We start from the raw sequence: 24,969 nt of genomic DNA on the forward strand, positions 1-24,969 counted from the left end.
AAAAAAAAAAACGGCGAGTCAATCGAGAATCGGTGAATCTTGCGCACGTATTCGTATAGTCAAAATTTTATATTTTTTCGACATCTTCTCGCGAGGTGAGATTCGATTTCCGTTCATCCGCGTGTATTATTTTTAGATTCACGAAAGAGAAATATCGAGGCGCCATACGCATCGGTGTACAATACGAATAATCGGCGCTGCGGTGTGTATCGCGGTCGTGCGGCCCACGCGTTAAATATCTTTACTTCGATTCGTTCCGCAATTTTATACTTTAACATACACAGGATGTACAGTACCATTGCTAATAAGTAACCATCGAGAGTTGCGCGGCAGACAAACCCAACTCGTATGTAGTTATTGTATATCTATAAGCGGATGATTACGATATACTACGATATACTACACTCGATTGCAAATAATTTGCATAAATTATGCACGCGTGAAAGTAATATAGCGGTTCGATGATGTTAATTTTATTAATTTTTTCTCTCCTTCTCTTTATTCATCCACTCTCAATTTCTTTCTTCTCAATTCCACGTAAGTTTTGCATATCTGTACCGCGAGCAGATCCCACTTTTTTCGTCGAAATTGTTCTCGTTTGTACACATTTTCTGCACGTCTTCTGCACTGCAGACGGGAAAAAGAAAAAGCAAAAAAGAAAAGAGAAACGGAGAAGAATACGCTTGAGATGAGTTACGTTCGCACTTTCCGGAGAGAGTGAATATTTCAAACACAGAATCATTTTAGCAATTTTTTTTCCTTCCTCCATCTTACTTTTCTTTCCCCCTTTTTTTTTCCGTTTATACGGAGTTGAGGGGCGCCGAAAAAGCTCCGAAAATGCCGACGTTGTACGCAAACATTGTGCGCGTTTACAAAATATTGTACACAGCCTTAACACACACACATACGCACACACCTCGCACGTTCGGGTTTATTAAGATCAAAGTAGAGCGGAGTTTGGAGCGGATTTTCGTCCTCGGAAATTTCCTCCTCTCTTCAACTTTTCCGACACCGTATTATTTCACGTACACGTTGTAAAATGTAGGTAGAAAAATGGTGAAACGGAAAAGAGGATGACAGGCGTCGATCGAAGTACAGATATCGTTGAACTAACGCAACGATTAAAACGTACGATATGGATATATTTCTCGTTGAAATATATTCAAAGCTTAAGAAACACACGGATAGCGTGCGGCGACGTGAAAAGCTGCGTCATGGGAGATGCCATAAGGTATATCTGCATAGGTATGTATTCTATGACATAGACGCATGCCAACAATAAGCCCCTGTCACAATATACAAGGTTTCTGTGTTCTCCAAAGTACAAGTATTAAACATATATAATATGCGTATATACAATAAGTATAGTAAGTCGTCGCGCGGACACGCACACCGTTATCCGCATTCTGCATAACACGGAACGAAGAGACTACGTTGAAAATTGAACGCGGTGCGTTAAGATAAGGAGAAATTTGTCGAATCTGGGAAAAAAATATATTTCTAAAACGTCTACCGGGAACCAACGATAAGGATGAAAAGACAAATTTCATACAATTTCTATACACCGTGATCTGGATTTGGAGAAACGGAGAGATTTTTTTTTTCATCCACGTGGGTTAGAGAACCGCACAAATTTCTTTTTTTTTTTCTTAATTTAAGAAAACCGAAGAAATGAGAATTGGTTTTTCCAAAAACGACGTGCGTGACGGTCGCGAGCAACAGTGCGTGCGTTTATAACTTCCACACATACGTATATACAGCTAAAGCGGGGGGTCAACGCCAAGTTCAAAAGGGGGCAATAACCGTGCCCTAAAAACCGTGACGAGCGACGGAACGGAGCAGCTGTCAGTCAGGTGGTGGGGCGTTTTTTTTTTTTTTTTTTTTCTTTTCACCGAGATGAGAGATAAAAGTGAAATTAAAGAAAGAAGAAATTGGATCGGAATCGTCGACCGAAATCGGAATCGCCGTAAAAAATCGGTCGACACGGTTTCAGCGAGCGTCGCGTTGAAGAGAAAAATGAGAATAAAAAAATCGATATCTCTCAGCCCATCGATTTTCGAGCTTCTCGCTATAGGAGAATTTATCCAGCAGTGATCTTTCCGCGGCGCGGTACACGGCAGGAAAGATCGGTCGAGGAACGAGGCGTTGCCGGGGTTGCGATCTTCGCAATGACCGGTCGTGTATATTACATCGGTATACCGGTATATACACACGTATGTACCAATATCCATCTAACACGTACGTGTACGCATGTATCCACGGTATCGTATCGTACGTACGTACGTACGTATACGCGGTATCGTAGGTCTACCAACCGATGTTCTGTCACGCGATCCTTACGATAGCCGACGGTATAGAACCGTGACGACCGTGGGTGGTGTTGAAACAGTACATACGGTATACCTAGGCCATATAAACGTACGTACGTACGTACCTACGTGTATTTAATATACATAAATGTATGTAGTGGAAAGATACCACCGTATATGCCGTCGTCAGATTATACGAGCCCCGGACAGAATTTATACGAGCTAGACCGCTGCGAATCCAGGATCGTTTTCAACGGTTACTTGCCTTAGGTTTTATAAGCAATTTATCGAGCAATTCGAACCCCTAAAGAACGGTAATAAACACCCCACGACATTCGTCATAAGCGCATATCGTATGAAATTAATCGAAGAACCCGTTGCTGGTTTTTATAAAATATTCACCGAGTTTAACGACCCACTCTCATCGGGGGTTGCCGACGATCGCGACCGAGCCGATTATATCGAGGAAAGCGAGAACTTCGTGTCGGACGTTTCTGGAATTTCGGGTCGCCCCTGTTTCCGGGGGGAGAGGGGGGGGGCACGAGGGGGGGAGGCCGGCAGGAACTACGCGGTACAGGTTTGTCGTTTCGGGCGAAAGGGCGAACGGAGGAGGAAAAAAATTTTCACGTCCGAGAAACGAACCGTGAAGGTTGTAACGTTGGGGGGGGGGGGGGGGGGGGTATCGCACCGCGCCTACACAGCTACGACGCGTCGGTGGAACGTCATTTTCATCGGTTAATATTTATAATAATTACACCCCTCGATCCTGGTGCGATTAATTAACACGTCACGCCTAGCTGAAGGCGGTGCGTTTAACCGCAGTGCCATATAGGGAAGAAGAATAAGAAGAAGAAGAAGACGAAGAAGAACTGGTTACATTTTACAAGTCCACGTAGATAGTACGTGATACGCCGCTGCGGCAACACCTCCGTTCGTTATGAAGTCCGCTGGTTATAAATATCCCCGCCATGCAATATCCGAGTGTGTTAAATTATTTATATTTTCTCGTATAGGAAAATTTCATTCGCGTCGAATGGAAAGCGGTAGTTTTCGGACGAGGATAGTTTTCGGGGCGATACTCGCACTTGGAATGTGCAGAGATTGACCGATACGATGACGATGGGAGCCTACGGGATTAGTATAATTGTATTTTGATATCGTCCGCAGCGCATGCGGACGAAATACGAAAGGGAATTTTTGGCGCCCGAGGGTCGCGACGCGGTATAAAATTGAGATCACGATGAGACTTAGAGTCCGTTCCCACAGAGCTCTTTCTCTTCCACAACATTTCTGCGGCTTCTGCCCCCGGGATATACGGAATTATAAACACGCCACGGCGTTTACCACCGTCATTTTTCGTGTGGGTACCGGGTATGCGATGCCGCGGACGATCGTAGTTAATACCTTTTACGAAATACGTCACTCTGTATTATTATTCGGAAAATATTTGAAACTATCGAATGACCCGACGATAATTTCGGGTGAATCTGAATAACGTAGAGATTATCGGACGTCGTATAGCCGGAATATGATTTCATCTCGCGCATTAGCATAGAGAATTATTGTATAAAGAGCCGTCCCGATGACCGCGTAATAAAGACGCTTTTCGAGTCGCGCGTTAGGAAAATTTATTACCCGCGATAATAACAGTAATCCCCCAAAGCCCACCGTGTCAAAGGTGCGCGTATTAATGTGAAGGAATTTTTTGAATTCCTTCGAGGATATCGGATACTCTTAGAAATTTACGTTCATGGCTTCCGCGGAATAGAAAAATTAAACGAACGGAGAAAAACAACGGTGAAATATACGGGGAACAATTATTTCTTCACTCGCTCGAGACTTCGTACACAAAATTCCGAGTTCATTCGTAGAAGACCTCAAAATCGCTTGAATCCGATCGAAGATTTTTCAATTTTTACGCCCAAAGTACCGTTGCGATTGGGAATTTCTTAATTTTTAACATTCGACCCCAGATGCGCGCGCGAGTAGACTGTACGCGATAATTAGTGAATCGCAGGAATACGTGTGCTTGAAAAAGCTCTTGGGTTACAAGCTAAAATTCATTTTCGCCAACGGCCTCGGTAGCGCAGTAGGCAGCGCGTAAGTCTCATAATCTTAAGGTCGTGAGTTCGATCCTCACCCGGGGCATTATTTTGCACCCTTGGAGTCGTGAGTCCTTTTCGCAAACGGTCACCTTGTCTTCTGGTTTGGTCATCGACAGCGATTCATCGATATATTCATCGTCAGTTTTCGTCTTGGAATGAAAGAAAAGTCGTTGTTTTTTTTTCAACCCCATCGGTGTTTTGGAAGCTTCGACGACTTTCGAGGAGGAGAAATATCGATGGCCAACGAAACGGTTGAACGATATACGAGAGATTTAAGCGCCAGCGATTCGCCGGCTATTTTATCTCCACGAATTTAAGTATCGTCGATCCCTCTTTGTTGCCAGACATTTTTGTCAAGGACTTTACGACCTGGTCAATCGTAGGGGTGACCGTGAACTTCGAGGTCGATCCGCTTCTCGCTTACTTGTTAGCCACTGACAACTGGATGAAAAGGAATGGAAGATTGTTGGGACCAAATCGGCGCCAACTTCTACGTCGGGAAAGTTGAAGCAGATGTATCATTTATTTTCGGAGTTTGGAACGAAGTTTGAAGAGTATTTAGACTCGGTCGGAATGAGGGGTACGACTGGCGAGTATTCGAGCGACGTTATCGCCTCGCCCGAATCTTTGGGATTCAAATAAACTCTAACGGTGATGAAGAATCGCTATCCAGAAAGATGGGGGAAAAGATATTTCAACCTTGGTCCTGCGGACCTGGACAATCCGACTTTACTTATCCCGGGACCAAACAGGATGTCACTGACTCTTTTGATATCCTCGCTCAAGAAAATTTTGACTACCGAGATAAGCACAATGTGCAGACACGCGGCTTCACGGACCTCTTAAAGGGATTACAAAAAGCTTTTGGCGCTGATTTTGAGACCAGTGTGAGCTCGCCGTCGATAAAAATATTTAAAACCGTCGTCGGAAAAAAAAAATGACGATGTAAAGTACTTGAACATGGGTTTTCAGGGTCATTTCAAGGACATCTGCGAAACCTTACGAAATCCCCTGCACTCGGATAAAACTCCCGAAGTTTATGTAGGTTGCGTTATTCCGATCCACACCATTCGCAACGATTTTGAATTTTGCCCAGATCCGGAAAAATTCGATTCGGAAAGGTTTCACGATCAAGCGAATACCGAACGAGTGCCCTTGACTCTCATCCCCTTCCGAGAAGGACCCGAGTTTCGCACAAGTAATCCATTTCTCAACAAGATTTGGAAGATTTTAGCGAATAGCTAGGGATTTTTCCCTCTCCTTTTTTCTTTCTAACGGAATGAGATTTGCTGCGCAACAGACGGGGCTTGCCCTTTTTCAGCTTATCAACGACTTGAAAGTTTTTTTTACTACCATAAATCTGAACGTCTGAACTCGGTTCGGTTTTTCCAAAAATGGAATCTGGCTCAAACCGGCCGCAAATTTTACGAAAAATAATCTACAGTCAACAGTGGCCATTTTTCTTTTGGTTCGCTGTCCAGAGTAGTGAGATTCCGACGATTGGAGATCACAAATTTTCCCGGACATTATCGCTCCCCTAAGTTTAGCCCTTGCATTGACTTACGCGTATTTAATATCGCATTGTACGTTCCCGCCCTTCTCATCAGCCCAGTTTCCCGGTTTTCTAAACCCTTCCGTGCTATCGATCAATACGTAGAACCGGATCTCCACTTCTGCATAGAAAGAGAAAATAAATTATTATCCTATGAAGGCTGCGGGGAAGCGACCCTTCGCCCGTAACGGCACAGATGTCTTATATATAAATGCGGTTCGCATTTCTATTCTCTTCTTTCATTTATTTTTTTTTTTTCAAACATCAATAATAATCTCTGAGCAAACTCGAATTCCCTCTGGGTATACGGATCATCATTATTATTTTTCATAATTCTACGCACCCGTGTAACATCGTACGATGTGGTACCCAGAGAACGAAGAAAATAAAAATTTATTTATTCCCCGCGCCCCGCCACGTACGGGTGCAAAAAATCTCCGCGTTTGTTTTAATAAAATTTCCACCGTTCTTCCGCGATGTTGAAACTGACCGGAAACGGGAACCACATGTGCGGCTTTGTGAAGGGCGAATCTCATTTCCTCCATTCAATATGGTTCACGTACGCACACATGGATTTCACCCCTGCGAAGAGTGGCGATCGAAACCGTTCGTACGTTCGAATAAAAAACTCACGAATGGAACATATGGCAAAGTTATAAAACAAAACAAACAAAGAAGCACACGCGCGTACGTACGTACGTACATACCTATGTAATGATTCGAACATCAAAATGTCAATTTTCCTCGCCATGGTATTCGAATATTATAATCGATCCGCATCGCTCTAAATTTCTGCACATTTCCACTACCCCGTGCACAGTTTACACCGATTTGATTTATCCCCGTTTAATGTCACCGGATCCGGTCGCATTGTTGTCGCTATAATTTCACGGTGACTCTGATCCCCGAGCCTGTATAGGTATATGTATATAAACTGAACGGGCGGGACTTCTGCGTGTCAGGGCGAAGAATGGAGAGCAAATGAATGATCATTGGAGGGGTAGAACCCTTTCGGCACGATATAAGCTACGGTACAATCTGCTAAGCCGTGCGGTGTATCAACGTTCTTTGTACTCCGCTTTACCCTTCCCCCAGCCCTCGAATAACAATCATATTAATAACGATGATAATAATAATCGAACGAACGAAGAAAAATCAACGAAAACGGTAGGAAGGCACCGCGCTGGTTACGATGTATGCGGTATTATACGCGATGAAAAAAAATTGGCAGTCGATCGCAGCGAACCGGAATTATAAATTCGAAGCGGGTCCCGGGACGACATGACATATGGAGGCGGACGTAATCCGGGCCTTGAGTGAGCGTAAAATTTGTAAAAATGTTCGCCGACGAACGAGAATAACATCGGTTAGATAAGAAATGAACGCGAACGGTTGGAGAGAAAAAAAGAAAAGTTTGACGATCTTTCAGGAATGTTTGTTTATTTGCGATGTGCGTTATTTTCGATTTTACACTTGGATAATTTTTCTCGACTTCAGGTCTGGAGATAAGATTACGAAATTCGTATTTTAGCGATGCGACGGATAGAATACGCTTCCATCAATTAGTCTTTCGAATGCCAGCGATGACAGTTGTTCGTTTTTTTGTTTTTGTTATCTTTTCGATACGATAACGCTTTCTTCGCTTCACCGTCGACTCTCACAGCGAACGTTCGGTCGAGCCGAAAATCTTCTCTCCACTAATTTTAGCACAATGCATCGGTTATCGTCGCGGTTACAGATAAAATGAACCGGGGCAGGCGAGATGGAATCCGCGATACGCGCTACAAGATAAGTTCGAAATACGAAGAGACAGAGGAAGAGATCGCCCCTCTTCCATCTTTTAAAAAGTGGCCGACGAACGAGGTCGCAGTCAGTGGACATTGAACCGCTCAATTGCTCAGACTGTAAGGTGTGCAGTGTCTACAAGCTTCTAACATTTGACGTGACGATGTGGTATTATTTTTGTGCGCTTTTGGCGGGTATAGCGACCCTCGTTTATTGGTACCTCCGCAATCAGTTCTTGTTTTGGGAGAGACTGAAGGTCCCGTTCGTGAAACCGCATTGGCCGTACGGAAGCATAGCGGAGTTCGCCAAGGGTAAAAGGTCAGCGGGCGAGGTATACGCGGATCTGTACAGAAAATTGAAAAGCCAAAGATTCGGAGGGATATGGAATCTGTCAGCGCCTTCCCTGCTCGTCTGCGATCCGGAGTTACTCCGCGACGTGTTGATAAAGAATTTCGGAACGTGGCCAGGCCGTGGGATAAGCTTCAACGAGGACGTTGATCCGTTATCGGCGCATATGGTCAATTTTACCGGCAAAAAATGGAAGTCGATAAGAACGAAAATGTCGCCGACATTCAGTACGGCGAAATTGCGAAACATGCATTACCTTCTTCTGGAGTGCGGTAACGACTTGAAAAATTATTTAGAAAGCGTCGTCGCCGGTGCCGATGGGAACGTAGAAGCCAGAGATATGGGTGCGAAATTTACCACCGACGTAATAGGTTCTTGCGGTTTCGGTATTAAGATGAACTCGTTGAACGACGAGGACGCGGAGTTCAGGAAAATGGGGAGAAAAATTTTCGAACTAACGCTGAGAAACAAATTGATCAGAACGTTGCAACTGTTTTTTCCCGGTCTCTTCAAACTGCTGAAAATCGCGATAACCTCGCGAGAGATAACCGACTTCTTCGTAGGAATCACGAAGGAAACCTTCGAACACCGCGAGAAAAATAATATACAAAAACACGACTTCATGGACCTCCTCAGAAATCTGAGGAACACCGATCAGCCGTCGAAGAACAACGACGACGATTTGGGTACGTCCGGTTCACCTCCGTTCCGCGAGATTTATCCACCTCAAAATATTCAATATCCTCGCTACGTTCTTTCAGAATACACCGACGAACTTCTGGCCGCACAAGCCTTCTTATTTTTCAGCGGTGGCTTCGAGACCAGTTCAACGACGATCGGTTACTGTCTCCACGAACTGGCCGTAAACAAAAACGTTCAAAAGCGTCTGCGGGACGAAATCGAGGGAGCTAAAGCTTCGGCGAATGGGGAAGAAATTTCTTGGGACGCCCTGAAGAACATGACCTACCTGGACATGGTGGTTCAAGGTTAGAATTATTCAGGTAGACGACGGTCGGCGAAATTTCACAAGTAATATCGCATCTCCAGAGACACTTCGGAAATATCCCCCGTTCCCGATTCTCGTCCGTGTGTCCGAGAAGCCTTACGAAATTCCCAGAACGGACATCGTGTTGCCATCGGGAACCCACGCGATCGTTCCGATTTACGGGATTCATAACGATCCGGATTATTTTCCCGAACCGGAGAAGTTCATTCCGGAAAGGTTTACCGAGGAAGCGAAAAGTCAACGGCAGGCTTTCACTTATCTCCCGTTCGGGGGTGGACCCCGACTGTGCATAGGTGAGGCAAACGTGGATCACGTGTATCGATTGCAATTATTATCGCGAAACGTTGATAACAACGACGGTCTACGTTTTTAGCCCAGCGATTGGCGGAGCAGATGGTGAAACTGGCGATCTTCAAGAGCATTGAAAATTTCGAATTCTCCCTCCGCGACGAGTCGCAGGCTCGCGTAAAGATCGACCCCAGAGCCTTGAGATTTCTCGAGCCCGAGAACGGGGTTCGGTTACGAGTGACGAGGATCTCGTAGATACGAGGAGATCGCCAACGATCCCCGGTGCAGTGCCACCGACAAGGACCCGAATTTCGCGTCAATGTTTCAAGGACTGCCGAAAAAAAAAAAGAAAAAAAAAAAAAAAACATTGATCGACCGAAGAACGAATAAAATTTCAACGATATACACCCGACTCTCGCGTGCCTCGAACGACGACAGAAAAGAGTTATTCATTGTAACCGCGAACAAAAGCGAGCTCGATAAAATAGCGCCGAAAAAGTATATATCGCGTCGATGAGCGTGATATCATTAACTCGATACGCGTTGCATTCCAACAATGAATTTCGCCTCTTCATGCAGTCGTCGTCGCGATAAAAAACCACATCCGATTCGATCCGCCCGGCCACGAACACTAGTTCGGAAAGTCGGGTGGCGTACGCGTATGTATATTTCTGTGTTATTCATCTATTTCGTTACTTCGTTTTTTCTCTATTTGGCTCGTTAGGTACTGTACTTTTTTACAACACCAACTTTTGTTTCATTTTATCGTCGAGAAGAACCTGAGCGTGTGATAATAATAATAAAAGAAAAAAAAAAAAGAAAAGGAGATAAGTATTCCGCACCCACGTAGCCGCCACGCGAGCTTCTCATCTCGCGCGGTATCGCGCGATAATTTGGTACCGCGGCAACTAAAAATGACAATGTTGGCTAATTAACGACGTCGCAGTTGAAACTAGGCCGATATGGTGAAAAATCAGACGATGTACTCGGTCGTCTCCTCGGATTAATGGCTCGTCCGATCGTCACCTGGTTCTCCAATTAAAAAATCACTTATCCTCTCGATCGCATCGACATACGACGATATTACGGGTAATTAATGGGGGCCTGATAAGGAAGTTATTAAGTTGGTTACGCGATCCTTGTTAGTAAATTGTAAATGATTTTACGTTTACCCTTTTTTTTTTTTCATTCGAAAGGTGGAACAGTTGCGGAATTAGTTGCAACACGATCGAGAGTCGCGGAGCAATAATTTTTCTGTACACATATACGCGTTACGAGGCTGATCAGGCCGTCAGTTGACGCGTTTATACGAATAATTGGCTGCGGTCCGTTAAAGCGTCGAACCGGTAGCCACGGGGAATGGCGTTGTTATGGGTGTGTTGGACACGCGTTGCGTCCGAGCGAGTTCGTAGGGTGGCGATAAAACGATCGCATTTCCGGTAATTAAACGTCCGCGGCGTACGGTGCCGAAGTGGATCGCGGACGAGGGCGAGGGCGCACGAGGTGGAATAGTTTGGTGAAAAACGTCGGGACTGTACGACACCTCGTTGCAACGAAGTATCCAAGATGGGCGGAGGCGAACGATTGACTCGAATTCGCTACCTACTTACATCTGTAACGGTTTGGTAATTATTTCGCGTTGCTTCCATTCGCAACGGTCGTCAACGTCGTTGTGACGATAAAGAGCGTTTAATATTTGTCCGCGACCCCGAATAGCGATAAGACCGTTAAAGGCGACCGTGCCGCGATCACGTTTATACATAGATATCCCCTTAATTTCTTATCTCCGAAACGACCGCGTTTCACGTTTGACAAACAACTTTACGACATCACGCCGTGATATTTCAAAGCGATTCGAGACACCTCGCGGTTCTCGACCCAATCGAATTGTAATTATATTCGAATTGTGAATACGGCGGTGCCGGAGCGCAGGAATTTATCCCTATCAGCGATTTTGGTCCATTAGCTCCCGACGTTAGTTCTGATCTCCGTTGAGTAGGATGGGTATATAATGGGCACGCGAATGTTAATCAGTTAACCGCCGGGGTCAAGATTCTCTAGGTTATTAAAACCATTAGCGATTTACAGTTAATGTAATAACCGTTCGGTGAGGTCAAACATCTCGCCGGGATTTCGCACTACGTGTAGTCGCGAAGTCTGATTTCACTCTCGTTTACCGATGATGATAAATAGACCGACGAAAGGAAATAACGTTCGTAAAACAGCTGACACACCACCCGATGCGCCGATTATTATATTTAAGTCCCGCTCGAAGCGATTCGCTATCTCGGGGGTATTTTAAAAAGTTGGATCTATGGCCGTTGAAACTTTGACGTAGGTTCCCACCTGTCGACAGGTGCAACTTGCGCAGGGAATCGTAACGTCTATCGGCGCGTTACCCTCGCCTCCCCCCCCTTCCCCTTATCTTCTTCTTGGGCTGCACGAGACGACATTGAAAACGATGAAAAATGACGAAAGGAATGGTGAAAAAAAGGGAAACGGTGGCCGGGGAGTCTCGTCCCCGGACTGCCTATTATACATAATTTCGCGCTTCTGAACTGCACGCTTTCGACGAAGAGGAACTTAATGACATCGCCATATTTGGCTCGGGAGCGGGAACGTAACGTAGCGATCGACGAAAAAAAAAACCCGTATAACGAATGAACAAACACAGCGATTAATTAGAAACTCAAGCACTTTATTCACGGCTCGATTTGTCATTATGCAAATTTAGTGCGGTACGCAGCTATATTCTCTTGTAAATATTGCAACGCCAAAGAACGTAGGCGACGGTGGCGATGATCGCTCGGGTCGCCGCCGCTTCCGCAGCTTCGGCGTGTGCGGCGTAAAGTAGATCGGTACAGGACGCGATGCATCCGAAACGTGGCGAGAGACCGGCTACGGAGATGTAACCGAGTTACGTAATTCCGACGAACGATTTTTCATCGGGGCGAAGGTGGTCCGTTTCACGTACAGGGCCCATTACCGCTCCTCTCGGCTATCGTCGAACGATCTTCCGATTCCTCGTTGTTGATTCATTTTTTAAAGCTCTCTTAGATTTTCCCGCCGCGGCGTCCGGAGGAATTTTTTAGTGCGGCCCAGCCGCTTCTTCCTTCCGTAAAACGAAGATTAATAATTACCGAGCCGCTGCAATCGACGGTCGTAACTCGTTTCTAGGAATGTAATTAAAATGAAAATATACTGCTATCGCAACTCCGGAACGTTGACCGGCGCTGCTTAGGTTCGGATAATCGGAGGGTGTGTACTTCCCGTCGAAGATAGTGGAGAAGGTCGTAAAGATTTTTTTTCGTTACGACTGTTTCGTATCAGAAGATTTTCCACGTTTCGTAACGAGATTAGCAACTAGAGCGCGTTCTTCGGCGCTGAGAACGCCGCTGGCTATGAATTCCGCGACGTTACCGGCGTGCCGGAGAAGCAGCCGCTCCCGCATTTCCTTGACACGTTTCCTCAGCTCCGAATCTCGCGCTTGTTCGAGAAGAAGAGATTCCTCGAGTCTGTGCATCTCCTCGTTCCTCTGGTTTCTCCTATCTTGTATAATCCGCTCCAAGGCTTTCCGATATTCGATTTGCTTTCGTTTTCTGGCCTCCCGCGTGAGCCTCTCGATCCTCGCGTCCACGAGGACTTTCCGCATCACCGCAATGGCGAATTCTTCTTCTTCGATAGCGTGCCTAAGTTTTCTCTCCTCGACGACGAGCGCGTGCCGTTCGTTCGCCGCCGCCGTTTCCTCCCTCGCTATTCTCCGTCGATTCTCCTCTTCCCTCAATTTCATTTCTTCTTCGAACATTTTTTCCTCCGCCACCAGGTCCTCTATTATCGCTTCAAACTCGAGCTTTTTTTCCCGCGCTTCGATCAGACTTTTGGCTACCATATCGACCACCGTATCTCTCGTGCGTTTCTGCTCGATTTTTTTCTTCCTCAGTTCCTCGGTCCTCCTGTCGATTTCCTCCAGATATTCGATTTCCCGTCGTCTCTCCTCTTCCAATATATCCTCCTCCTCCCGCCTGCGTATCTCTTTCACCTCTCTGAATATCGCGAGTTCCCTCAGCTGCCGTTCCGCCAGTTCCCTCTTAGCGAGGATCCTTCGTCTCTCCTCGTTCTCCTCCATCACTTTCGAAACCTCCTCCAAAATTTCTCGCTCCTTTCTCTCCGACTCGATTTCCCGAAGTTTATCCTTCTCCTTGCCGCTCACAACCTCCATGAGTTCCACTCCGTATTTTATCCTCTCGTTTTTCGCCCTCCTCGAATTCTCCTCCGCGTGATTAGTTGCCTCCTCAACGGCCAATTGCAGCATGTCGCATCTCAATTGTTCCCGAGCCCGGGCAGCGACTCGCGCGGCTTCCGCCTCGCAAATTTGTGCTCGAAGTTCCTTGGTCACGTAAGCGTCGCGGAGTGCGGCCTCCAACTTTCGTAGGTCGTCGCGATCCTCGTTGAGAGAATCCCCCGCGAAATCGAGTCGTCTTCCGAACTTCGCGATGCGATCGTCGCCACCGATTTTCCTAGTGCCGCGCAAGTCCGTCATCCGAAACCAACGCACGTGCGTATATCTTCTTATATTTTATACTTCGCACGGGGCGCTTCGAACCGGTTATACGATAAATTCGACTTCACTTTTCATCGGACCTCACCCTGAAACAGAGAGGGGATAAAAAAAAAAAGAAAAAAAAATCAGAATCTACAGGGTGAGATCGGCGTCGGGCGCAAAAGTCCGCTAAATTCGAACGCGCGGTCGGTTGACGCGCGAAAAGCGCGTAGTCGGTTGTTCGAAATCTTCAAAAACCTTCGACTCTCGCGTATAGTCAAAAAAATCATTTCGTCGTCGGTTTTTAATTCTTACCTTTTTTATATACTGAATCGGAACGAGTCGGCGCGTTATAATCCCTTGTCACTGAATATTCTCGTTTTTTTCACTATAGGATCGAAAATAGAGGATAAATTCAAAAAAAAAAAAAAAAAAAAAGAAAAAAAATTGAGCCCGACCGGCGACACGTGGAATGCGACGTCTTGTGCCCAGTTCGCGAGATCCGAGAACTATTTTATCCCGTGTGTACCGATGGCACGCGTAACGAGAGTTCAGATTTGTTTCGCGGGACACGAAAACAATACGCTTTGTAAAACGGAGGGCGAATGTTTACTCGGCCACGGATCAGATCGTACTAACCGGCCCTCCATTCCCTGACTCAAGTCAGTAGGGGGAATCCTTTAACAAAATCCCGCCAATGGGAAGAGGGGTTTTTCACCGAGCTACCTGCAGGTAAGGCAACGAGCTAACACGTCCCACACTCGACGAGCGACCTGGAAACCATCGAGATCGGCAGAGTGGAGGAGAGCTGCGCCGGTAGCAAAAAGAGTCCGAACGAAAAATCCAAACGTTCGGGGTCACCGCGAGGCGGGTGACCGGAGGACCCAAAACGTCCGATAAAACGAGGGTGGTGTAGATCGTTTGGAAGGGATTGTGCGGAAATCGGTCCCCCACGTAGTCTGGGGTGCGATTCATCATCAACCCGTAATCTCTGAATCGCGGACTACCGGTTTTTCCGTGCGCAAGTTTATCGTCGTTTTCGTTTTGTTTTTGTTTTTGTTTTTGTTTTATCCTTCGCTCATCGCGGTATCCGCAGGTCGTAACGTATGTGCGCAACGCCGGTTACGCTTATACCGCAATAACATTGATTTACGTACGACGCTTTTAATTGTTTGGAATTCGAAAATTAATAAGCTGTTTACAAGCGTTTGATTTACAATCGATACTCGCTTATTTTACAACCCTCCTTCTCAGCTGGAATGAGGCGCGGAATCGACGCCGGCAGCGACGGCGTGCAAACCCGCGCTATGGCAAAAAGTAGCGGCGAGCGAACACCCGCGCACTTCGCTTGATTAGAATCCGATCGAAATCCTTCAAAGTTTTCATCGTTATCCGAAGCAAGCGGCGAGTTCTTAACGAGCTGGATAAATTTCACGGAGAATGGTCGATCGCTCATAAATGGTATATAACCTAGTGGCGAGCGTGATGGAAATATTAATCGAAGAAATTCATTAATTCGTGAACTATCCGTTACGATATCTCGCGACAAGTAAGTATCTATATTTAACAGAGATAAGATTCGACTCGACAGTCGCGTAATGGAGCAGAGAAAATGAGATGAAAAACCAACGGCGCATATACGCGCGTAAAATAAAACGTAATAACTAACAAGATAAATATATCGTGATGGAAAAGTGGAGAAAAAAGACAAAAACTAACAATAAGATAAACCGTGGACGACTCGGATTATCGTAATTCGATGCTCGTATATATGTATGTATATGTATACGTATTCTTGTATACTCGTATGGATACGAGTCTCACAATGATATTACGATGTAGGGTATCGTATATGTGCGTATAATTATATACTACAAGCCTTACATTACGGCTCGAGTTCGATAACCTGAGACACGAGAGCAAGAATGGAAAAAATAATAAGAAACAAAAAAAAAAAAAAAATGATTTCCGAACATTGTAATATTTGTCTTCATTACATCGATTCTCTCGGCGCATCGAATTTCCGACGTCGCGAAAAAATCGCATTAAGGGAAATACAAAAAACAGAGTTTAAAAAAAAAACAAAACAAATAGAGTAAAAGCGCATAGAGGACGTACGTACATCGCCGACGCGTTCTAAACCAGTTTTTTCTCCTTTCTTTTTTCCTCACCGATTTAATGTCATTCGTCAGCTGCCTCTGCCGGTCTGAACTTTGACTCTTGAAAATTGTATATATGTATATGTATATATGTATTTTCAGTTCTATAATTCGTCACGCGTCGGGCTGCACCCCTCGGGGTTTTATGGCGGGTGCCACTTTTAGCCCTTGTCACTCGAACGGTGTACTTGCGATCGGCTCGGTAGTTTCGGGGCAAATAAAAAATGAGGTAACAAAAACAGGGGTGATAGTCGAACCCTCGAACACGGAACAATCGACTTCGCTATACGTATTTCACGCGCGCACCTTTCACGTACAACGAAAAACCTCGACGAAGCGTCGCGTCGAAGCGTGAACCGAAAATACATATAATCATCCCCTGCTGGCTGCTTCGATTTCTCACTTTTCTCTTATTTTTTCTTCAATTTTTTTTTTTTTTTTGAGAATATCATCAAATACGAAGCTCGTCGCGCGATTCGACACATCTGTTAAATTCATCTATATATGCTTAAATATTTTGCTACAGATTTCACATTTTTATTCGTAATTCGTCCGCATTTGTCGGTTAGAATTCCTCATCCTTGGATTAGAAAAAAAAACCTTATCAACGTCCGTATAATTTGGTAACCTGTACGAAAAATTTAAACCTTTTATTTATGCAGGATCTATACAGTACAGAAATTGAACGTTCGTTAACTAGTGACGACTATTCGTGGATCCCTTTTATTTTCTTATTCAGAAGCGCCGAAATTCCACGAAACTGGGCTCCTGTCTCTCATGAAAATTAAAAGGGATATCATAGCGTGGGTTAATAACGCCCTGACCGAATGCGGTGGGCACAGATCGATCTCTTTCGTTCCATACTGGATCTGGTTCTCCTTTATTTTCTTCGTCTACTAGTTCTTTCTCTTTCGTGTGGGCATAGTTATGATATAGGTCTGTAACGCACCACGGGATATAGAGCTTCTACGATCTTCTTCTCTGTGTTTTAACGTACAGACGACATCTGTCTTTATCTCGTGCGTGTGCCGGTAAGCAGGGAGTTCGAGGAGAAAGAAGAGTGGCAGCGATGCCGCAAGCCCTTGAAAGGTGAAGGGCGAATTCTTGAGGCCCAAGTTTGGGACCCACCGCCGAACCGGCGAAGCAGGGAGTCCTGACGGGGGACCGGGAGTTCCGTGATAATTCATTGCCTTCGAAGCTGCACGCTCGCCGCACGGGTCTCTGAACCTAACCGATGTATTTTACAATATCATGCTCCGACTTTGTTGTATCTCTCATTCGATTCTTGACTCCGATCCGATCGATCGCTACGCCGAATAACAGCCCAGTTTTCTTTTTCTCTTGAAGATATATTCCACGACTCGCTGCCCACGTCTTAAACGTTGGAAAAAGTACAGATATGGAAGAAATTAACGGTAAAAAAAACTCGAAAAATAGGTTGCGCGTTGTGTGACAGAATGAGAGATTTTGACTGAGGCGATGGAATTCTTTTTTGCGATGGAGGCTTGAAAGGGAGGAAAAATTGGTTTCCGAATAGACCATATGGTGTTCGAATTTTTGCTCTTTCAGAAACGCGAATCGGTCGATGAATCGGCGATAACTCGATCGTTTGGATAAATAGATCGATAGACTGTTCGTGAATGAAAAGTAGAGTAACAACGCGATGTTGGTACAAGTATAAAAGCGAAGCGAGGAGAATGCGTTTCGAATTGTAATTACAATCATAAAAGAGGGGTGCACGAGTACCCACGAGTTGCAGAAATATGAATTATGATCTAAAACTTGAATGAGAAGTAAGCTCGGTTTTTGTTTCAAACAATTTTAATTCAACGTTATGGTTTTTCTCGGAGGTACCCGCAGCTAATTACTTCTTGGAAATGTTTTTGCACAGTTTCGAGAGTTAATTAAATGGATTCTAGAGGAGGTAGGAATAAGGGAGCGTCTCGTTGTTCGGAAATGAACGAACGACGATCCTATTAGATGGAAAAACGTAACAAAAAAAAAAACCAAGGTTTTTAAAAATATGACTCTCATCCCTTGCGGGGATCGAACCCGCGACCTTTGGATTAGAAGTCCAACGCGCTATCCTCTGCGCCAAAGGGACACGACGACTAAAAATTTTTACAGACTAATTTTCAAACAGGCGCTATTTCCGCTTGAGATATATGCAACTAAAAGATTGTTCAAATTGACAAAATGATTGGATTTTGAGAAAAGTAACGAACGATTATTCGACTCACATCTATCTTCACGAATGAAACTCATCGGTGTACTGAGATTACAAGTTTGACAAAAGAACACGTTTAATGGAAATTAAAAAAGTAAAATCAAAATAAAGAAGAACCAAAAACGAAGACGGGAGAAGATCGATCAATCAATAGGGTTGATCGCATCGTGCTGTCTGCGATGCGCACAGTTCGAAATCGACTCTTTTTTTCCAATCGTGACTGCAGGTAATTTTATGGGCATATAACCCGAACATCTGCAAAACACAAACTGACGGAGTAATTATTTGGGATAAATACAACGGAGTATCGTTATCGCGTGTGCCGTAACGATTTTGGTATAGGTGCCGCATGCCGGTGGTAATAAAGTCTACGAGTAGGACTGATTTCCGATGGCCTTTTACTCGTACCATTCGATATAAATAATGTTAATCGAATCTCAGAAAGTTAGTGATCAGCCAGAATGTGGCTCGTGTTCAGTTACCTATTAACGGTCGTCTTGACCACTGTGGGAGCGAATAACGGTACAAAAAAACGAGCAAAAATTTCAATCCCAACGACATTCATCGCACTCACAGTTAAATATTTCTACTCACACTGCGTCTTTTTCAGTGAAATTTGACAATTTTCCACCCGCAGCGTCATCCGTGCCCATCGGGATCACCGATTATATTTTTGGGCAGAAGTTATTACGGGTAATTGAAAAAGTGCAGAGTGTCGGTGTCTCGTGATAGTAAAAAACAAAATTGTTTTTATGAAATAAAAATTTCTCGCAGGCGTTCCAGAATGGAAGAGATTTTAACACGTATTTCAGAAGCCCGGAAAATCGCCGTCTCCAGGACATCTTGGCAGTCAAGGACGAGAATTTAACGTGAGTTAGTTTTCAATACTTATCCGGTGACACCGTCGACATTTATTTCGATCCGAATTGAAAAAAGTTCTCCTTGTACCGATCGACGTGAAATTCCAGTATCCTGAAGGACCTCAAACTGGTCAACGAACCTGAAATAAGAATCACATTTTTGGACGCGACTCTGAAATATTTTTCAACCAGTATCGGAGTCGACATCGGAGAGCTCGTGTTCACCGGTGAAATTCTAATCAATGGCGTAGAAAAAACAGGAGAAGACGTTCCCACTACCGTCGAAGGTGTCAGGTGACGTTGATATATTGCCCAATTCTCTGAGCCACCCTATGAAAAGTGGGTTTTTTTTTTTTTTAAAACTCGTTCGCTGCTCTAAACTTCTCTATTCGACCCCGTCAGATACACCCTTAAAAATGTCAGAGGCTTCGGGCTCGTTGGCTTCGGGATAAAAAACGACGAGAATTTTGTTTCTACCAATTACTTCGTCCAATACAACGAAGGGGACGCGAAATTCGAGATAATCATTGGAGACCAAACGTCGGAGGACTTTGCTGTACGCCTCCCAGATTATTCCGGTGAGTTCGATACGCGTCCGATGTGAATCATTTTTTTGTGATCGTCGGTATTGTGTAGAAAAACGGATGAAATCTGAGGTGAGAAAATTGACGACTTCGATCCTGAAGAGGAGATTAGACGCTGCTTTGGACAAAATTTCGATGCTGGAAGTTTTCGGCTCCTCGAAATCGAGCGTTCTTACAGAAAGGTGAGTCTGACGGATTACGACAAACGAAAACGATAACGGCGATCGGGAAATGAGATTCTTTGAAACATTCGCAGATCGCAGTTAGATGATTTTCAGAACAACGTGCTGGACGGTATCATCGAAGACATGAACAAACAAGTGGATAATAACAACTTGAACGAAATTCAAATTCCGGACATCGACATGCCCTTTATCTACACGCTAGCGGGAGCTTCTATCGTAATTCAGGGACGAATTATCGCGAATAACGGTTCACTCGGAAACTTGGCGACCTTCGTCCGACTGGGAGACGTCAGTTTGAATTTTAACTCCGGGAATTTGATAATTTTTGGAAAGTTGGGATTAACCGAATTAAGGGTGAGAACTTTCCCGTCAGCTCCTCTTCGTCCCATACGTTCATTTTTTATTATCGTCAATTTCTCTCCAAACGCAGGTCGACTGGAAAGACGTCGCTCTCGAATTGGGCGGCGTCGGACCGCACGGCAGCTTGTCCGGGAGAATAAGTAACAACGCGGTTGAATTAGCGTTAGCAATCAACGTTATGAACCAGTCGATGACCCTAGTCAGCTTCGATATAACAGACCTAAGGTACGTACTATTTGAATATAGTCACGACGTCGTCATTCCTTTTTTCTTTCTTTCAATTCTTCCGCTCGTCCGGCCGACTCTGCATCTAGAACAGCAGCTATAGTTCCGGAAAACAGAGTCGGATCATATATCTGCATGCGACAAAAGCGTCGCTATATTTTTACCGTCAAAGTTTCAAAATCGCTACCCTTTTGTCTCACAACAGCTTCGCTAGAGGGTTTCCTTTTGCGTTACTAATAACTGAAGAGCTGAAAAAAATAATACCTGCAGTCGCAGGCCCCACAGGGCCGCCGAAAACTGGGGCGATCTTTATTCTCCTCTCTCACGATCGAACTTTCGGACCGCACAGTGATTGAAATAAGCAAAAGAGAAGCCTTCTAATCGCTCCCAATTTTCACGGATATTTTTCCCCTACAGCGGTGCGCAGGACGCGAAGGTGGCGGGATTGGGTCCGTTCAATTGGCTGGCCGAGAGAATCGCTGTTTGGGCGATTAACGAACGTACGGAAGAAATCAAAATGGTCGCTGAACCGATAATTGAAAATGAGATACGAGAAGCAATGGGGAAAGTACACGTGAGACAAGTAATCTATGATCTGATATTCGGCCGCGGCTAGGGTCTCCAGGCGTAGCGTTGAGTTTTTTTTTTTTTTTCTTTTTTCTCGTATTTCAGTAGGTACGTATTTGACCCGATGTTCGTAGACGAATATATTTCATAAATTCTGCAACAATTTATTTTTCACAATGGAATTGTACTTTCATGTATATAAACGTATATTTGTACGTAAGGAAATTTTTAATGCTAAAAATGAAAAAAGAAGAAAACACTGAACAGAATAAAGGAGTTCCGGTGAAAATTGTGCGGGATAACGGCGCTCGTCGTACCGCAATTTATTCCAAATTGTGTTCATCGATCCATTTGGCGAACAATGAAACGCGGGTGTAGACGTCAGGATGTCCGTCGACAAACCACGACATGAGTCCAATGAGTTTCGAATCTTGAACCAAAGCGGAACCGGAGTTACCCTGAAAAATAACAAGTTCAGCTTGAACCTCAGCGCGAGAAAGGCTGAAAAGGAGAGAAAACAAAAATCGAGAGAAATACTCACATGCTCGTCGTTCTCCTTCGGTGGGGTGGTCGCGCATAAGAGAAATTCGCTGATTGGGAGATCGAGCGCCGAATAGGACATTCTGCAATACGCGATACTGGAAACCGTCTGCAGAAATTTTCTCAGCACTTTGTACGCCGTCTAAAATTCGATATTTCAAAATTGCGCGCTCGAAATTTTTCGTCAAGTAGAAACAAAAGGGAAGAGACAATCAGCGTCGGACGTACCCACGCGTTGACGATGGCCGTCGATCCTTCCGCGATTTCTAATCCCGACTCCCATGTTTCGGGAACTCGAATCGGTCGAACCTCCTCGTTGTATTTGAGGTACCGTGCGAGCTGAAAATCAAATCGAGTACGCTATCATTTCACCTCTGCGTCCAACAGTTCGATGAATTAAATTCTCCATGCAAATTTGTTCGATTGGTTCGATTAGCGAATTGAAATTTCGTACACAATATCACACCGCATCAGGTGTAACGTACGTGTGTCGTACCCACTTCTCCTGCAGGATCGCAGGATGCACGCTCATATCGATTCGAAATGATTTCCTCAAGGGGTTAACGTTATATCCTTATGGTTTCTGTACGAGTGTGTACTTCATAAAACCGAAGCTACCGTTCGTGTAAATTACAGAAGGTAAGCGCAATTTTGACGGAAGATTTTTTTCATTACCTTGAGCATGGCGATGTCGTTCGAACGACTGATTCCGTTTTTACTGTATCCCTCGTGTGGTTTGATTTCGTCGAGGAAATAGGAAGTCCCATCATTCAATTCCGTCAATCCAACGACAACGAACAGTTCATCGGGAGCGTATCTTAAATGTGTTTTCAACTTTTTTTTTAAATTCACGTTATCGCCGTTCGTTTGATTATCGTTATTACATGTTCGCGGACGATTAACGTAATTGAATTTTGATCGCGTATTATCTGTGCGATATTATAAATCACTAGTATTTGTAGTCTACAGATCAATCGGTGATTCGTAATGCTACACCTTGTATAATAGTTCTCGTGGCTGGACTTATTGTTAGATCTGATTCACGTAGGAAAAAAACGTGGAAAAAAATTGAAAAAAAAAATTACTATAGCAGGTGGGCACGTCGCTATTCCGAATGTGGAGCGAGTGAGAGATTAAATCTGTGGTAAAAAGGCGATAAGCCAAAAATAATTCTTATATAGAATACAACCTAAACGTCCGAAACAAATGGCTGAATCTCGTCGGTCGGTAAGAACGATAATTAAACAAGAAAGAAGTTCGAGCAAAATTTTCTTCCTCATTCTCTGGTTTTTGCCTTTCCTCGTTTTTGTTACGACTCTATTTTCCGCACAGCTGATATGGTTATCGAACAACGAAATTGAGATACCGAACCACCGGTGCATTCATGCCACGCGTTTCATTTTTGAAAGCCGAATTGATCCCCGAGGAAATTTGCCGCGACGTAAAAAATCTTATGAAAGGTTGAATCGAAAACTGAGAAAACAAGGAGGAATAAATCGTGTGTCTATGCACAATGATCGATGTTCTCCGGACGCGAGAAGCTCATCGGTTGATAACGCTAATTTGGTACAATATACAAGACATTTGAAAAAAAAAAAAAAAATTTGTAAAAATTCAAATAGATATGATTTACAAACCCTTCGATGCAGCTCGCTGTGGTTAGAATGTAAAGATGATTAAAAATCGCACCGCTACAGATCAGACTTCCGTTCGCAGCAAGTCGAATTTGAGCCTAGAATGGAATCAAAAAAATAAATATAGGTAAATGAACGATCCAGAGAGATGGATTTTTAATTTTCGAAAAAAGAAAAAAGACCGTTATACGTGGATGTGTGTGGTATATTTTGAAAAAGTGTAATAAACTTCACTTACGACGAATGGTGAGTCGGTAATTTCCCCAGCCGTTCGAATTCCCCAATTGACACCACCATCGCTGTCCAATTTTATCGGACCGGCTGTACGGATAGAGAAAATATTACCGCTATGCAATATTTATCCGTAACACCGCAGAATAAATGATATGCGCCGTATCGATAAATCAACTCAACGTGCGCGATGGCATCGAAAAATTACGAAAATAAAAAAAAGAATATATATATAATATATATACGATAAACATAATTCGATCACCAATTTCATTTTTCACGAAATACCGCGGCCCCTCGGCGTGCCCTGAATAAAACGGGAGTAATAGTAATAAAAAAAAAAAAAAATACGTGAAAAGGAAAAAATAAAAACTCCATCAAAATTCTGAGCATTGTCTGGATTATTTCGCGCTCAAACGGTCTTATACACTATTAACTACAAATTGGTACTTGACACTAATTGGATAAGCTTAAATACGTATTATACGTACGTACGTGAGTACGTACGTACGTCGCACATGTTGTACGGGTTTGGTTTGCTTGCGTTCTCTTATCTACAGAAATAACGCGTGAACGCGCGTCGCGTCCGCGCGTAACGTCCGTATAGTTATATTCCGACGTTATTTCTTCGGATCCGAAGAGAGGAAAATATGTCGCTTTTCAAAGTCATGCGCGGATTACGTCCATTAGGGTGGCCCCGAAAAAAACGAATATTTTTTTTTTTCTCGGCCCACCCCAATAACAGTATTGCAAGAACGGGAGTCTCTTCCAATTGCCCAATCTTCACGCTCCATTTTACCCCGTACGGAGGTCAGCGAGGTGCCACCGCGAGAGAAGAAACGAAAGTAAATGAATGAACAGGTAAAAGCTCCGCCAACTTATAAGACCCCCTTCGTAAATCCCTACGGCAATAAAGACGGTACGCAGTTACTCCGGGTAGTGGGACCGGCCATTTTCCTCTTTTTTTTTCCCCCACGTCGAGGAATTATATGTACCTTATTCTTGCGACGCGCAATTTTGGGGACGGTTGGTCGGGAGTAACGTGAAAAAAAATGTTGAAAAATCGAACGTACCTTTGGCGATAGACGTGAGAAAAATCAACGAAATCGCAGCGCGAGCGAAGCACGAGATATTCATGTCGATCGGTTGTAGATTTTCGTTCATATGCGATCAGAAGTAGGTGACGCTCCACCACTTTTACTATCGACTCTGCAACTTCGTGAAACGATCGTAAAATTCTGATTGCGCCTACGGAACCTCTTATCTCATTATGACGTAATATCGATGATATATTCGAAAACGAAAATTCTCACAGCCCAAAAATCTAGAAATAATGTGTACGAAGAAAGGAAAAAACCGAACATCGTCAATATCGTTATTAGCTTCTGAAAAATTTTTGTTTCCTTCTCACTTTCTTTCTTTTCTTCTCCTTCGTTATATTCGCCGTACGTGTAGTTTCTGTGG

The 24,969-nt window shown here is 44.2% G+C and overlaps 4 protein-coding genes and 2 non-coding genes across 6 annotated transcripts; 3 read left to right on the plus strand and 3 right to left on the minus strand.

Moving 5' to 3' along the window:
* Positions 1–4,384: 4,384 nt before the first annotated feature.
* On the plus strand, positions 4,385–4,457 carry Trnam-cau. The gene has a single exon. It is a non-coding gene; the product is annotated as a tRNA-Met (tRNA).
* A 3,324-nt stretch (positions 4,458–7,781) lies between these two features.
* On the plus strand, positions 7,782–10,217 carry LOC125500293 (probable cytochrome P450 6a14). The gene is made up of 4 exons (XM_048652660.1): positions 7,782–8,785; positions 8,861–9,085; positions 9,147–9,398; positions 9,479–10,217. The coding sequence occupies exons 1-4, from the start codon at positions 7,915–7,917 to the stop codon at positions 9,646–9,648; spliced, it is 1,518 nt and encodes a 505-aa protein (XP_048508617.1). The 5' UTR covers positions 7,782–7,914; the 3' UTR covers positions 9,649–10,217.
* A 1,853-nt stretch (positions 10,218–12,070) lies between these two features.
* Positions 12,071–14,250, minus strand: LOC125500294 (meiosis-specific nuclear structural protein 1-like). Its single transcript, XM_048652667.1, has one exon. The coding sequence runs from the start codon at positions 13,931–13,933 to the stop codon at positions 12,704–12,706; it is 1,230 nt and encodes a 409-aa protein (XP_048508624.1). The 5' UTR covers positions 13,934–14,250; the 3' UTR covers positions 12,071–12,703.
* Positions 14,251–16,738: 2,488 nt separating this feature from the next.
* On the plus strand, positions 16,739–21,315 carry LOC105683561. Its single transcript, XM_048652666.1, has 9 exons — positions 16,739–18,841; positions 18,930–19,012; positions 19,094–19,188; positions 19,288–19,473; positions 19,582–19,757; positions 19,816–19,945; positions 20,020–20,302; positions 20,379–20,533; positions 20,951–21,315. Exons 1-9 carry the CDS (start codon positions 18,781–18,783, stop codon positions 21,147–21,149), a joined length of 1,368 nt encoding a protein of 455 aa, XP_048508623.1. The 5' UTR covers positions 16,739–18,780; the 3' UTR covers positions 21,150–21,315.
* Trnar-ucu lies at positions 18,124–18,196 on the minus strand. Its single transcript has one exon. It is a non-coding gene; the product is annotated as a tRNA-Arg (tRNA).
* LOC105683559 (trypsin-6-like) lies at positions 21,242–24,731 on the minus strand. The gene is made up of 7 exons (XM_048652668.1): positions 24,579–24,731; positions 23,513–23,595; positions 23,278–23,372; positions 22,316–22,457; positions 21,869–21,979; positions 21,642–21,782; positions 21,242–21,558 (listed from the first exon to the last, which is right to left on the minus strand). Exons 1-7 carry the CDS (start codon positions 24,667–24,669, stop codon positions 21,424–21,426), a joined length of 798 nt encoding a protein of 265 aa, XP_048508625.1. The 5' UTR covers positions 24,670–24,731; the 3' UTR covers positions 21,242–21,423.
* Positions 24,732–24,969: the final 238 nt, after the last annotated feature.

Source organism: Athalia rosae, chromosome 3 (assembly GCF_917208135.1).
Source record: "Athalia rosae chromosome 3, iyAthRosa1.1, whole genome shotgun sequence".
In the NCBI taxonomy this organism is placed as follows: Eukaryota; Metazoa; Arthropoda; class Insecta; order Hymenoptera; family Athaliidae; genus Athalia; species Athalia rosae.